The sequence below is a fragment of the Brassica napus genome, chromosome C2, assembly GCF_020379485.1.
Source record: "Brassica napus cultivar Da-Ae chromosome C2, Da-Ae, whole genome shotgun sequence".
Lineage (NCBI taxonomy): Eukaryota > Viridiplantae > Streptophyta > Magnoliopsida > Brassicales > Brassicaceae > Brassica > Brassica napus.
In genome coordinates, this window is record NC_063445.1 from 14,471,526 (window position 1) to 14,485,100 (window position 13,575).

The window sequence follows — 13,575 nt, forward strand, 5'->3', positions numbered from 1 at the left end:
TAAGAGACAATCAAAATCTTATATGGCCTTAAAGACTGATATCACAAAGGCATATGACCGCTTAGAATGGAATTTTTTGGAGGAAACTATGAGGCGAATGGGGTTCTGTGAAAAATGGATAAACCACATTATGACTTGTGTGAAGACTGTATCCTTTTCAGTTTTGATCAATGGGTCACCAAGAGGCTACATTCAACCAGGTAGAGACCCTCTATCGCCATACCTATTCATCCTATGTGCAAATGTTCTCTCTCACTTGATGACTAAAGCGGCAGTTGATAGGAAAATACAAGGTATGAAGATAAGCACTCAAAGCCCCGCAGTCAACCATCTACTATTTGCTGATGACTCCTTATTCTTCACCCTAGCCAATCCGAAAAATGGACGTGCCATCAAAAGGATACTGAGTCAGTATGAAAGAATATCTGGACAAGCTGTTAATCTAAGAAAGTCTTCTATTACTTTTGGAAGTCGGGTCAAGGATCAGGTTAAGACACAAATGAGAAATATACTCGGAATACACAATGAGGGAGGAGGCGGTAAATATCTGGGCATTCCTGAACAGTTTGGAAGAAAGAAGACAGAAAACCTAGAGTATGTAGTAGCGACAGTTAAAGCAAAGACTAATGGTTGTCATCATCGATTCTTATCCCCAGGAGGCAAAGAAGTTCTCACAAAATATATAGCTTCAACAACGCCAGTATATCCGATGAATGTCTTCAAAATGCCAAAGAAGGTTTGTGATGATATTAATAACACTCTGGCTCAGTTCTGGTGGGGTAAAAGTGATGGTTCAAAAGGAATGCACTGGTTTGCTTGGCAAAGAATGAGCCTACCAAAAAAAGAAGGAGGAATGGAATTTCGTGATTTCGAAAAATTCAATGATGCGTTACTTGCGAAACAAGTCTGGAGAATACTTATCAAACCTAATAGCTTGATGGCACGAGTTCTCAAAGGGAAGTATTTCCCTAATTCCAACATCCTCAAAGCAGGGACAAAGAAGCAAAGTTCCTATATTTGGAATTCCTTACTGCACGGTCAAGCCTTACTCAAAAGAGGTTTGCGTTTTATCATTGGCAATGGTGAATCTGTATCACTATGGGCAGATCCATGGCTTCCTACTTCGCCACCATGAGCCCCTATACCTAAAGATCAGAGTAACCCAATGACTAAGGTATCAGAGCTCATGAAACAAAACCAAACGGGATGGAATGAGGAGCTCATAAGACATACAATAGTTGAAGCTGATGCAGAAGAAATCTTATCGATGAAACTATGCGTCTATGCGGATACATACCCTCTAGTCTGGCATTATAATAAGTCTGGGGAATATTCAGTCAAGTCGGGTTACTGGTTGGCTACACATGATCCTCAAGATCTACCAATAGAACCACCTCCGGGAAGTATCATTCTTAAGAATATGATATGGAAGCTGCCAACGGCCCCAAAACTTCAACATTTCCTATGGAAAATGGTTACAAGCTCCTTACCATTGGGGAGTAACTTACAACGTCGACACGTGACTACTTCAGTCAAATGTCCCCATTGTCAACAAGAAGAAACAACTGAACATTTGTTTTTTGAATGTTTCTATGCACAACGCATCTGGAGGGCATCAGGTTTGCCACACAATATCTTCTATCAGGCACAATCTACATTAGAAGATAAGCTCATGGCACTTCTACAAAAAATCCCAAATCTCCCGGACCATCTCCGACATCTTCCTTGGTGGATTCTTTGGAGAATATGGAAATGTAGAAACAAGATGATCTTCCAACAAACATCAATACACTGGCGCACAACCTTGCAATCAGCCTATTTTGATACAAAAGAATGGTTGGAAGCCTACCAATCTGTAGATAGAGATGAGGATAGACAAGAACTGAGACGAGATATGGAACACCAAAGGAACAAATGGACTAAACCACCAACAGGGTTTGTGAAATGCAACTACGATGGAGCATTTAACAACATTCAGATAGAGACAAGAGCGGGCTGGATAATTAGGGATGATATGGGAAGATTCAAAGGAGCGGCTCATGCCTCAAACCAACAACCAACAACAGCCTTGGAAGGAGAACTACAAGCCTTACTACTTGCAATGATGAATTGCTGGAGCAAAGGATACAAACATGTTATATTTGAAGGAGATAACATTAATGTAATGAAACTGGCCAATGGAGAGTCTACAAACATAGATGTGATGAACTGGATTCGCGATATCTGGAGATGGGCAGCAAAGTTTGAGGAGATCAAGTTCTGTTCGACAAACATAAATTCTAATCTTTGTGCAGACATACTTGCAAAACAAGTCATACCATACCGATCCTCCTATCATTATTACAGTTATGTTCCCTAATTTATAAGGGATGCTATGTCAAACGATTACTTTGATCATTAATAAAATTATATTCTGTGAAAAAAAAAAAAGAATATATAATGCTTTATACATGAGTTGACCATTTTTTTGCAAGAGCTTAGCCTGCAACCTTAGACGTTTTCTCTTGAGAGTTCACTATGAAATGCTCATATTAAACTTAGACCAGATTTAGACCAATTATAGATTCAAATTCATTCAAGATGTGAATCTGCTCTAGAGACGCATCACTAAAGAAAGCTGGACATTGATGGATATTTTGGGAATTGTGCTAGGTTAGTGATATGTACTATTTCTATTAAACTAATAGAAGTTTTTGGTTTCGATTATATTTCAGTTAAAAATTTGAGTAAAGTTGGTTAAACACAGATAATTGTGGTTAGTTCAACTAATTTGTTTCAGAAATTTTTGGTTAATTCAAATAGTTCCGATTCAAGTAATTTGGGTTAGCACAGTTCAAAATTTTGGTTAATTCAGTTATTACAGTTAGAAATTTGGTTAGCAAAATTTTATTTTTTATTTCATTTTTTTAAAAGATAAACTAACCAATTAGCGAACCGAAGAAAAACCAAAATATTTCTATAAACCTGCGAAATCAGACTAAAATTTCGGTTGGATTCTGTTAAAAGTCCCAACCCTAGTTTCTGTGAAGGAGAAGCTTATGCATTTGGGTCAGACTTTCTTAAGAGTAACAAGTCCATACACTCAATAATTGTTGATATACAAAAATGTGACGGACACAAAAAAAAAAAGTTGAAATGTGAAATGTGCTATACAAAACAGCTTAAAGAAGGGGATAGGAGAGATTATTTGCAAATCCAAATTAATAAAACTAGGTTGAAAAGTCACAAAAAAATACAGAAAGTTGAGATTTACTACACATTACATGTTTGAGACTTGAAAGAGTCTGACCCTAGCACACAAGCACACCATCAAACTAGTTTATTCCAATAACAGACATAAGGAAGCGAAGTCTAACACAAACATTTGCAATATCATGACTATCCTGGTTTATCAAACTTGACTGAGGAGGCTCAACCACGCCTGTGAAAACATAAAGAGCCTTTAACTCCTCTGCAAACGTAGCACTCCTTGCAACACTGTATCCTACTACCTTCCTCAACACTTCCATCTTCTCCCATATTTTCTCCTCACTGTACACCTGCAAATCACACCATTCCTCTTTAATTTCGATCAAAACCCTACATATTTCGACAGTCACTATTTTAACATCATCTGTAGAATCAAGCACAATACTAATCTACCATCACAGGCATGCTTTTTGAAGCTACTCACTCATTCAACTTGGAGATAAAAGCAGAGAGTTGAGTCCAAAATTGTTACTACATGCCTAAATATATGTAAAGACACCATCACATTTGAAAAAACATCAGTCCAAGAACATACTCAAGACACCTAAAGCATTACCAAACCACCACCATCATAGTAAATGTATGCACAATCTGTCCTCCAAAGTAAAGAGAGCTCAAAACATGAGAGTTCAGAAGGATGAGTCAAAACCGGTTACCTGCACGCCCGGTTTTTTTCTTTTTCTTAGTAGTATTTTTTCGTTTCTCTTCCCCTGTTCCACTTGGCGCACTTACACCTTGGTCTATCGGCTGGTCAAGAGATCAGAGAATGATTTTAAAACAATTTTTTTTGTCAGTTATCTAGAACTTCTAACACTGGTATAACATTTACATCTTAAGGAGTGTTAAATTCCACAATTACGAATTAACCTTGTTTCTTGATCCTTAACCAGGACATGTATAAATAAGCATTGGGATTTAAAGGACTGACACGGCCTCGAGACTATTGGACTCAACCTATAAACTAAGTTCACATCAAACATCACAAGACCATGGATAGAATTCAACATCGAACAAAAATTTAACAAAACCATTTTGATGTTGTTGATCTTCCTTTTTTCTAATGTTGACATGCCATGAACCTTTGCAACAAGACCATTACTAATATATACGTGACAATGCAAATTTATTGTTATTGAGCCAGTGAATCACTCAACAGCATAATCATATTAGTAAGCAGAATTTCCATCCGTAAAACAAATCCAATAACAACAATGTTTACAGATTAGAATTGAGAATGGATCAAGTCTTAACCTCGTTCGAAGATGTTTCCTCTTCCTTTCCAGTAGAAGCTTCAGTTGTAGTACTCTCAAGCTCCCCTGCAGAAACGGTAGTGAGTCTCGATAAGAGCTATTTCACGCAAAATAACATTTTATTATAATCATCACAAACAACCTTCATGTCCAGTCTTAGGTGCTTCTTGCTTTGCAGTCTGATCTTGAACCTTCTCTGGCTTGGCATTTCCTGACTTTTCACCATCTTGTACTTCTTTCTGATCAGATCTACCCTCGTCCCTGATTTTCTCTATCATCCTCGTTGATTCTTTCGCCATCTCCTCATCTTCCTCACTCTGTATGAGAACCGGTTCCGCCCCGTCAAATTCGGCCATGCCTAAACCGTGACCAAGCTTGACGTCCTCAAACGAATATTCATCTTTCTCTATTCCACTACTTGTTTCTTCATTAGGAGGAAGAAGAGTCCTCATGACCTTTTGAGTACAAGCGTAGTTTGCCAAGAAGAGACAAAAAGGAACTGAGGATATGAAGGCGATGGTAGAGGCGACAACAAGTGGAGGAAACAGGAGTGGAGCTGAAGACACTACAACACCAGCTGTCAGAACCTTCTTCCCAACACTTACTGCCTTACTCCATATCCAACTTATCTTGCCTTCACTCTCTAAACACTCATTTTCCTCCATTGTTTGACTCATACTGGTGGTATCTTTAATTCTGACCTCAAGAGTTGAGAGATAAAAGGAAGTCATTTTTACACAGAAAAGAGAGATGAAAAAAGCGGTTAAACAAATTGCCTTAATCCCAAGTGGTTTATTTCATCAAATTGTTCAGAAGATACTTCATGCAAACACAATTTCTAATATGTTTAAGCACATAAACAAATTCTAAAATGGTTAGCTTCATTTCATCTTCCTGTACAAGTCCATAATCAACTAACAAAATCAACGTAAAGAGATGAAAACTCTATAATTTGAGATGGGAAAAGGTTTAATTAAACAGGAAAAAGGAAAAACACAAACCTGTTTATGGTAGATTCAGTAGAGCAAGTAGGAGAGAACAATGGGTGGTAGAGACGGAGAAAACTAGAGGCACAAAACTTCTTTAGAGAGAGACAAAATGGAGAAAACACACAAAGAAAGACAAATGACACACGTCGAGAACTGAAGATTGCATGGTTTTATGTCGCAACGTGCCTCTTGCTTTCTCATCATCCACTTGTTCAATTAATCCTCAGTCATGAAAAGGAAATGGTTGTGTTCTTTTTTTTTTGTCAGCATATAATGGTTGTGTTCGAAACCTGATTTAATTAGAATAAAAAATTCACCACTGAGTGCAGTGCCGTGCAAACGTTTTTAGGGGCCAAGGCAACTTTTTTTACAATACCTAAAGCAACTTTTCTCAAATGATACCTTCATACAAGATTTTGGTATGTTTACAAAGAACTAAAATGTAGACACATATCTATGTTTATAATTAAAATCTAGGAGAAAATAATCCAAACTAAAATGATCAATTAAACTCCATAAATATACATCATACGCTTGTATGTGAGCAACTTTAAATGGGACCCTAATTTTTGACTAAAATTAGGGGCGTGAGGCGCTTGCCTTTTTTTTTTTTTAACGCTGGTTTATTATGACATTAATGAGAAATATTACATAGACAATCGACAACTGACAATACTACATGCCTTATGAAGATATACGCCTAACTGCATCATCTGAGCCGTCCTACGAAGATCCATTCCTGACTAGATTTACTTGCACCATGTTGAAGCTTCCTTGTAAATTTTTCTTTTTGTAGTCTGCATAAATCGCTCTTCTCCGGGACTTGAAACCTGAATTTCCTGTAATCTGCGATAAATGGCCTTTTTTTACAAAGGGTAAGCACGACTCAGACTGTGATGCGCAGGTAACATAGATCATCTAACCATGAGATTATCAAATACTATAAAAGAAAACAGAGAATCTATGTGAACCGAATTGTTTTAAGAACTTCAAGCAGAAAACTCATAGAAGATTAAGTTACCAAAATACAAAATGTAATTTTGAAGATGAATCATGCAAGAGTAAATAGATACTTCACTTGTGTTTTAAGTATAGAACTATATGCCGAAGATATGGACCGTTCAAGATTAGTAGATACTTCACTTGTGTGTTAAATACGTCACTTGTGTGTTAAGTATGATCACAAATAACCTCATATGGTCACAAATGATTTTAACAAGAACCAAACATGGCTCCAGTTCCTTTTCTTTTCTTTTGCTAATTTAATTAAAGTATAAAAAAAAAAACAGAGAATGCAATCTTTCCAGATTTGTTTTAAGGTTTAGTATTTGAAAGCAACACCAAAGGAAATGCATAGTGCGTTAGAACATAATAAGCTAACATGTTTGAAAGAGATCGAGCAACCCTCAGAAGCCTCCTCTTACTCTGGAACCGGAACCAGACTTGGTACAAATATATAACCAATCTTAGTAATGCAACCCTTATCACCACGTCTATGTCGTCCTGTCTCAACTAGTTTCTCGACCACACCTTCACATATTTCGTAAACGTTGACGTATATATCTTTATTTTTGACATCTTCTTCCTTGCACCATAACATGATCCTATTGGTCTTATGGATGAAGAATGTCGTATTATTGATAGACTCACGGGATAATATCGAGAGATTTTGGGGAGTTACATTAAAATACTTGCTCCATGAAACAACTTCATCAGTCACCTTGTTTGTAACCCACACCTGAATCTTCCCATATTTATCTTTAGATAACTTAGAAAGCCTATCTCCTCTGAAACCTGATAGATGTGGCAAAAGCCAAACATCATCACGATTTATAAAGGGAAGACAACATGTTTCTTTGAATATCTCTCTGGAGAAATCAAAACACAGGATGAAGTTTTCAGTTTGGGAATTTTCTTTGTCCCTTTTAACAAACCAATACATGTTTCCATCCATAGACACAGCTTCGTCATACCATGCATACCAAGAATACGCACAAGAGTAATCAACACTTCTCCAGAGTTTAGTCTTGAACTCATATATCTCAGCCTCTTCATATCCTAATTTATTACAAAACCTCAAGATCTTGTAGTTCTCACGGGATAAATTGTCGTATCCAAAACCGTAGATATCCCAATGCCCTGTGTAAGAAATCGAGAGTTTGATCCATTTGACTAGGCTCAGAAACGGATTCCAAATTGCGAGATTTCTATCTATATTATCAGATTTAAATTGACATAGTAATAATCCATCGCAGTGAATCATTGAATAAATATTAGATGGACCTTGTAGACTTGAAAGGGCTAGGGTCTCAAGATTGATATACTGATACAACTTATGATCATGGACTCGGATGAGTCCTTCCCGGGAGAGTTTCAAGTGTTTGTAGATGAATCTACTGTCATTTAAAAGAGCACACCATTGTTTGCATGTGGACTTGAATCGTACCAAAGATTCCACCGGAACCTTGTAAAGTATATTTTCTACCAACTCAAAAGGCAGCGACGACCGGGAAGCGATCGATGAAGCCATGGATAAAAAACAGAAAATCGGTTACACCTAAGAGAAAACAAGCAAAACTCTATTCCTTATGTGCGAGCTAGTTGATCACTGAGAGAAAGTCAAATTTCATTTCTTTAAACAACAAAAATGTAGTTTTTGAATATTTATAGAGGGCGTTATTCCATGCATCATTGATTTTAATTTCTATTCTATAAATTTTATAATTTAAAAAATTAAAATTATAAAATCTGATATCATTTACAGAATTTTTTTTTTGTGGATTCTAAAATCTCTCTAATATATCTTTGCTTTTATTTTTAATAATTTAGTCATGGACTGATAGAAAGTTTACTAATCTTTTTTCTCAAATGATTATGACAAAAAGATTTTTAAAAGTTAATAACACTGGATTGAATCTTAATTGAATAACACCATATAATAATTTCTTTACAAATATAATAAAATTTAATAACATAAGATTTTAAAATATAATTTTGAATTATTAATTGAATAACAATAAACTATTGTTAGAGTTAAACTTTTAAAATTCATTACTGAATACATTAAGGAAATTAATCAAATGATATTATGTATGTACTTATATATTGTCACATTATGTTCCTTAATACATTAATATGAATTGTTAAATAAAATTAAAATTAAAATTTATAAGATAATAAGCGGTATCTTCGATTTGCACAAAACACTACAAGAAAACACAAGCTTATGGATGAAAATTAACGAGAAAAAGTAATCCTCGTAAAATTACGTCGAGTTTACGAGGAAATTACGTGGAAAAGTAAAATCAGCGTTATTTCCTCGTAAATTAACGACGAAACCGTTTCGTCGTAAAGTCAGTGTAAAGTGACGTGGCTTTTACGAGGAAACGTAAAGTCGGTGTAAGGTGACGTGGCTTTTACGAGGAAATACGCTTTCCTCGTGTAAAGTGACGTGGCTTTTACGAGGAAACGTAAAGTCGGTGTAAAGTGACGTGGCTTTTACGAGGAAATACGCTTTCCTCGTAAATTCGACGTAAAATTAGCGTGTTCTTTACGAGGAAATAATTACGTGTACTTAGAGAGGAAATTATAGTTGTAACACGTTTTTTTTTCGGCCACCTAACTAATTTTCGTCACAAATTCCTAGGAAAATTACATCTACCAGATTCGAAAGTTTCCTATAAATATAGACGTTTTAACATCATTTTAAACACACCAAAAAACAAAAATGTGAAAGAAAAAAAAATGGCGGGCTCCGGGAATATTTTCGAGTTGCGGAAGTGTTGGGGTCAAAATCGGTCACGACAGAATCAATGTCTGAAAGTCCGTAAAAATCGGAATGAACGTTTTTACGAAAAATAAATCTTAGAAAAAGATTTATTTTTACGAAGAATCTTGCGGGGAAAACACATTCACGAAAAATCGGAGAAAGACGCGAACAAGGTTGCCGCATAGCAACCAGCGCAAAAGCTGGTCGCTACGTAGCGACCAAGCACGTGCACGGCTCGGTCGCTACGTAGCGACCAAGCACGTGTACGGCTCGGTCGCTACGTAGCGACCGAGCTCTCCCCGAAGCTCGGTCGCTACGAAGCGACCGAGCACGTACACGGCTCGGTCGCTACGTAGCGACCGAGCACGTACATGGCTCGGTCGCTATGTAGTGACCGAGCTCTCCCCGAAGCTCGGTCGCTACGTAGCGACCGAGCTCTCACCGAAGCTTGGTCGCTACGTAGCGACCGAGATCTCCCCGAAGCTCGGTCGCTACGTAGCGACCGAGAACGTACACGCGTAGCGACCGAGCTCTCCCCGAAGCTCGGTCGCTACGTAGCGACCGAGCTCTCACCGAAGCTCGTTCGCTATGTAGTGACCGAGCACGTACACGGCACGGTCGCTACGTAGCGACCGAGCACGTACACGGCTCGGTCGCTACGAAGCGACCGATCACGTACATGGCTCGTTCGCTACGTAGCGACCGAGCACGCACACGACTCGGTCGCTACGTAGCGACCGTGCACGTACATGGCTCGGTCTCTACGTAGCGACCGAGCTCTCCCCGAAGCTCGGTCGCTACGTAGCGACCGAGCTCTCACCGAAGCTTGGTCGCTACGTAGCGACCGAGAACGTACACGGCTCGGTCGCTACGTAGCGATCGAGCTCTCCCCGAAGCTCGGTCGCTACGTAACGACCAAGAACGTACACGGCTCGGTCGCTACGTAGCGACCGAGCTCTCATCGAAGCTCGGTCGCTATGTAGCGACCGAGCACGTACATGGCTCGTTCGCTACGTAGCGACCGAGCACGCACACTACTCGGTCGCTACGTAGCGACCGAGCTCTCACCGAAGCTCGGTCGCTACGTAGCGACCGAGCTCTCACCGAAGCTTGATCGCTACGTAGCGACCAAGCTCTCACCGAAGCTCCCTCGCTACGTAGCGACTTAGAACGTACACGGCTCGGTCGCTACGTAACGACCGAGCTCTCACCGAAGCTTGGTCGCTACGTAGCGACCGAGCTCTCCCTGAAGCTCGGTCGCTACGTAGCGACCGAGCACGTACACGGCTCGGTCGAGCTCTCACCAAAGCTCGGTCGCTACGTAGCGACCGAGCACGTACACGGCTCAGTCGCTACGTACTGACCGAGCACTACATGGCTCGTTCACTACGTAGCGACCGAGCACGCACACGACTCGGTCGTTACGTAGCGATCGAGCACGTAGCGACCGAGCTCTCCCAGCGACCGAGCTTCGGGGAGAGCTCGGTAGCTACGTAGCGACCGAGCTTCGGTGAGAGCTCGGTCGCTACGTAGCGACCAAGCTTCGGGGAGAGCTCGGTCGCTACTTAGCGACCGAGCCGTGTACTACGTAGCGACCGAGCACGTACACGGCTCGGTCGCTACGTAGCGACCGAGCTCTCACCGAAGCTCGGTCGCTACGTAGTGACCGTGCTTTCTTAAAAATCGATACGACACAAATCCATGCATTCTCGTCTACTCTTTAATGCTATCTCCCGAAGACCGTAGCCAACCCATTTCATGTTTCTCGTCATTTGAAGTCATCAATCGAATTTTGCGATAAAAAACAGCGGAAAGTTCTTTTTATCAAAAAGAAGCCGTAATAAACGTTTCGAGTCAAACAATGGCCCAAGAGACCTATGACGTGACTCGAAACCCACTTACGATTTCTTAATCAAAAGCCCATAAACCGTAGGACGGTTTATGCTTGGTTCGCAAGGAAAGATAAATGTCAAGTTTCCGCGGATAAATACGAAGTATTCGAAAATTAAAAAGATCGGGAAAAATGGAATATCTCCATTTTTAAGTTATGACGGCTTAAGGGCAGAAGAGGAAAAAGCGTAAACCTACCTAGGAGCGAGTATATAAGGAGTCCTAGGCGAGAGGCACGGGGGAGAACTTTTTAGACTCAGAACTCTCGGCACTTAGAAACTTTGAGGCATTATTCTCGACATGCTCTGTTTCCATGACTGGCACCCGATTACCAGACGAACGTGCACAAGCAGTTCGATCTCTTGGTTCACTCTCGAACTACGTTCGGCTTGATCCTCGAAAGGGGTACGTAGGCAGCCTTTCATAAGGTTCAGTCCGAAATCAATCAAAAACCTTTTCTGTGTTTTCTTCGTCTTATGTTATCGAGCTGTGAGTCAACTAGGTTTGAGCTTTTAGGCCGCTAGAACTAGGTAACTCGATGACAGTCTTTGCGGCCAAAGCTTCTATGATCTCTTGTAATGATCGCAACGCTCTCACGCGGACTCGAAATAAGATCTATTGTTTTCTCTAAACTCGATTGTTATCTTTTCATGATTTTCGCATATATTTGGTCACTTGCCGTTGGCTCTCGCAGAGATCCGGGACCTCTGAGAAATTAGGGTTTTCCTAGTTTCCTAATTTAAACGTAAATCGATAGTGCGAATTTCGGTTCCCACAGGAAGTGGATGTATATGCATCGAGATGCTAACGGGAGAGTGGCGAAAGAATACCTTGCGAGGCTGGAAACATTTATGCATCAAGAAAGTGGTAAGATGTTCTGTCCTTGTCGGAAATGCAACAATTCGAAATTGGCAAACCGTGAAAATGTTTGGAAGCATTTAATAAATAGAGGTTTCACGCCAAATTACTATATCTGGTTTCAACATGGGGAAGGTTATAATTATGATCAGAATGAAGATAGTAGTAGTAATAACAATTTTCAGGAAGAACCACTTGACCATCACTTGCATAATGAACATAGTTACTATCAGGAGGAGATGGTAGATTCTGATAGGGTTCATGATATGGTAGCGGATGAATTCGTGGCTCATGATGAAGATGAAGAACCTAATATAGATGCAAAAAAGTTTTATGAAATGTTAAACGCGGCGAATCAGCCACTTTACAGTGGTTGAAGAGAAGGTCTCTCTAAATTGTCGTTGGCTGCTAGAATGATGAATATTAAAACTGATCACAATCTACCTGAAAGTTGCATGAATGAATGGGCAGACTTGTTTAAAGAATATTTGCCGGAAGACATGAGATTCAGAAACTTGTTTATAGTCTTGGGTTGCCTTCGGAGATGATAGATGTTTGCATCGACAACTGCATGATCTACTGGGGAGATGATGAAAAGTTAGAAGAATGTCGATTATGCAAGAAGCCACGATTCAAGCCGCAAGGACGGGGACGTAATAGGGTACCGTACCAAAGGATGTGGTACCTACCAATTACAGACAGATTGAAAAGATTGTACCAATCAGAGCAGACTGCTGGAAAGATGAGATGGCATGCCGAGCATACTCAGACGGATGGTGAGATGACTCATCCATCAGATGCAAGAGCCTGGAAACATTTTAACAAAGTACATCCAGATTTCGCTAGCAATAGTCAGAATGTGTATCTTGGATTATGCACAGATGGATTTAGTCCATTCGGAATGTCAGAGAGATAATATTCATTGTGGCCAGTCTTTCTTACGCTATACAACCTGCCACCAGAGCTGTGCATGCAACGGGAGTTGCTATTCTTGACCATATTAATACCTGGTCCGAACCATTCAAAAAGGTCTCTGGATGTTTTCCTACAACCACTGATAAAAGAGTTGAAGGATTTGTGGTCAACAGGGGTGAAGACGTATGACAGCTCAACGAAGACGAATTTTACGATGCGAGCGATGCTTTTGTGGACCATAAGTGACTTTCCTGCCTATGGGATGTTGTCTGGATGGACTACACATGAGAGATTAGCTTGTCCATATTGTAATGGAACGACAGATGCGTTTCAACTGAAGAATGGTAGGAAGACAAGTTGGTTCGATTGTCACCGTCGATTTCTTTCCATTGGCCATCCGTACCGAAGAAACAAGATTTTGTTTAGGCACAAAAGGGTTGTAAGAGACACTCCTCCTCCATATCTAACTGGAGAACAAATTGAAGCGCAAATCGACTACTACGGAGCTAACAAAACAGTTCGTTGTGGTGGTAATTGGCATGTCCCTCGTAATATGTCTGATTCTTACGGTGTTCATCACAACTGGCACAAAAAGAGTATATTTTGGGAGTTGCCATATTGGAAGGATTTTCTTCTGCGCCACAACCTCGATGTG

General features: G+C 40.0%; 2 protein-coding genes across 5 annotated transcripts; both read right to left on the reverse strand.

Annotated features, from left to right (window-relative positions):
* Nucleotides 1-3,183: 3,183 nt before the first annotated feature.
* On the reverse strand, nt 3,184-5,735 carry LOC106346992. 4 transcript variants are annotated; one of them, XM_013786480.3, is made up of 5 exons: nt 5,501-5,735; nt 4,642-5,195; nt 4,501-4,565; nt 3,906-3,996; nt 3,184-3,539 (listed from the first exon to the last, which is right to left on the reverse strand). In XM_013786480.3, the coding sequence occupies exons 2-5, from the start codon at nt 5,174-5,176 to the stop codon at nt 3,529-3,531; spliced, it is 702 nt and encodes a 233-aa protein (XP_013641934.1). In that variant the 5' UTR covers nt 5,177-5,195; nt 5,501-5,735; the 3' UTR covers nt 3,184-3,528. The 4 variants fall into 4 exon arrangements, with proteins under 4 accessions (XP_013641934.1, XP_048604168.1, XP_013641932.1 ...); XM_048748211.1 differs by having other exon boundaries at nt 4,642-5,187; nt 5,501-5,720; XM_013786478.3 differs by lacking the exon at nt 3,906-3,996.
* Nucleotides 5,736-5,945: 210 nt separating this feature from the next.
* Nucleotides 5,946-9,249, reverse strand: LOC106349923 (putative F-box only protein 15). Its single transcript, XM_022704514.2, has one exon. It carries the CDS (start codon nt 8,016-8,018, stop codon nt 6,909-6,911), a length of 1,110 nt encoding a protein of 369 aa, XP_022560235.1. The 5' UTR covers nt 8,019-9,249; the 3' UTR covers nt 5,946-6,908.
* Nucleotides 9,250-13,575: the final 4,326 nt, after the last annotated feature.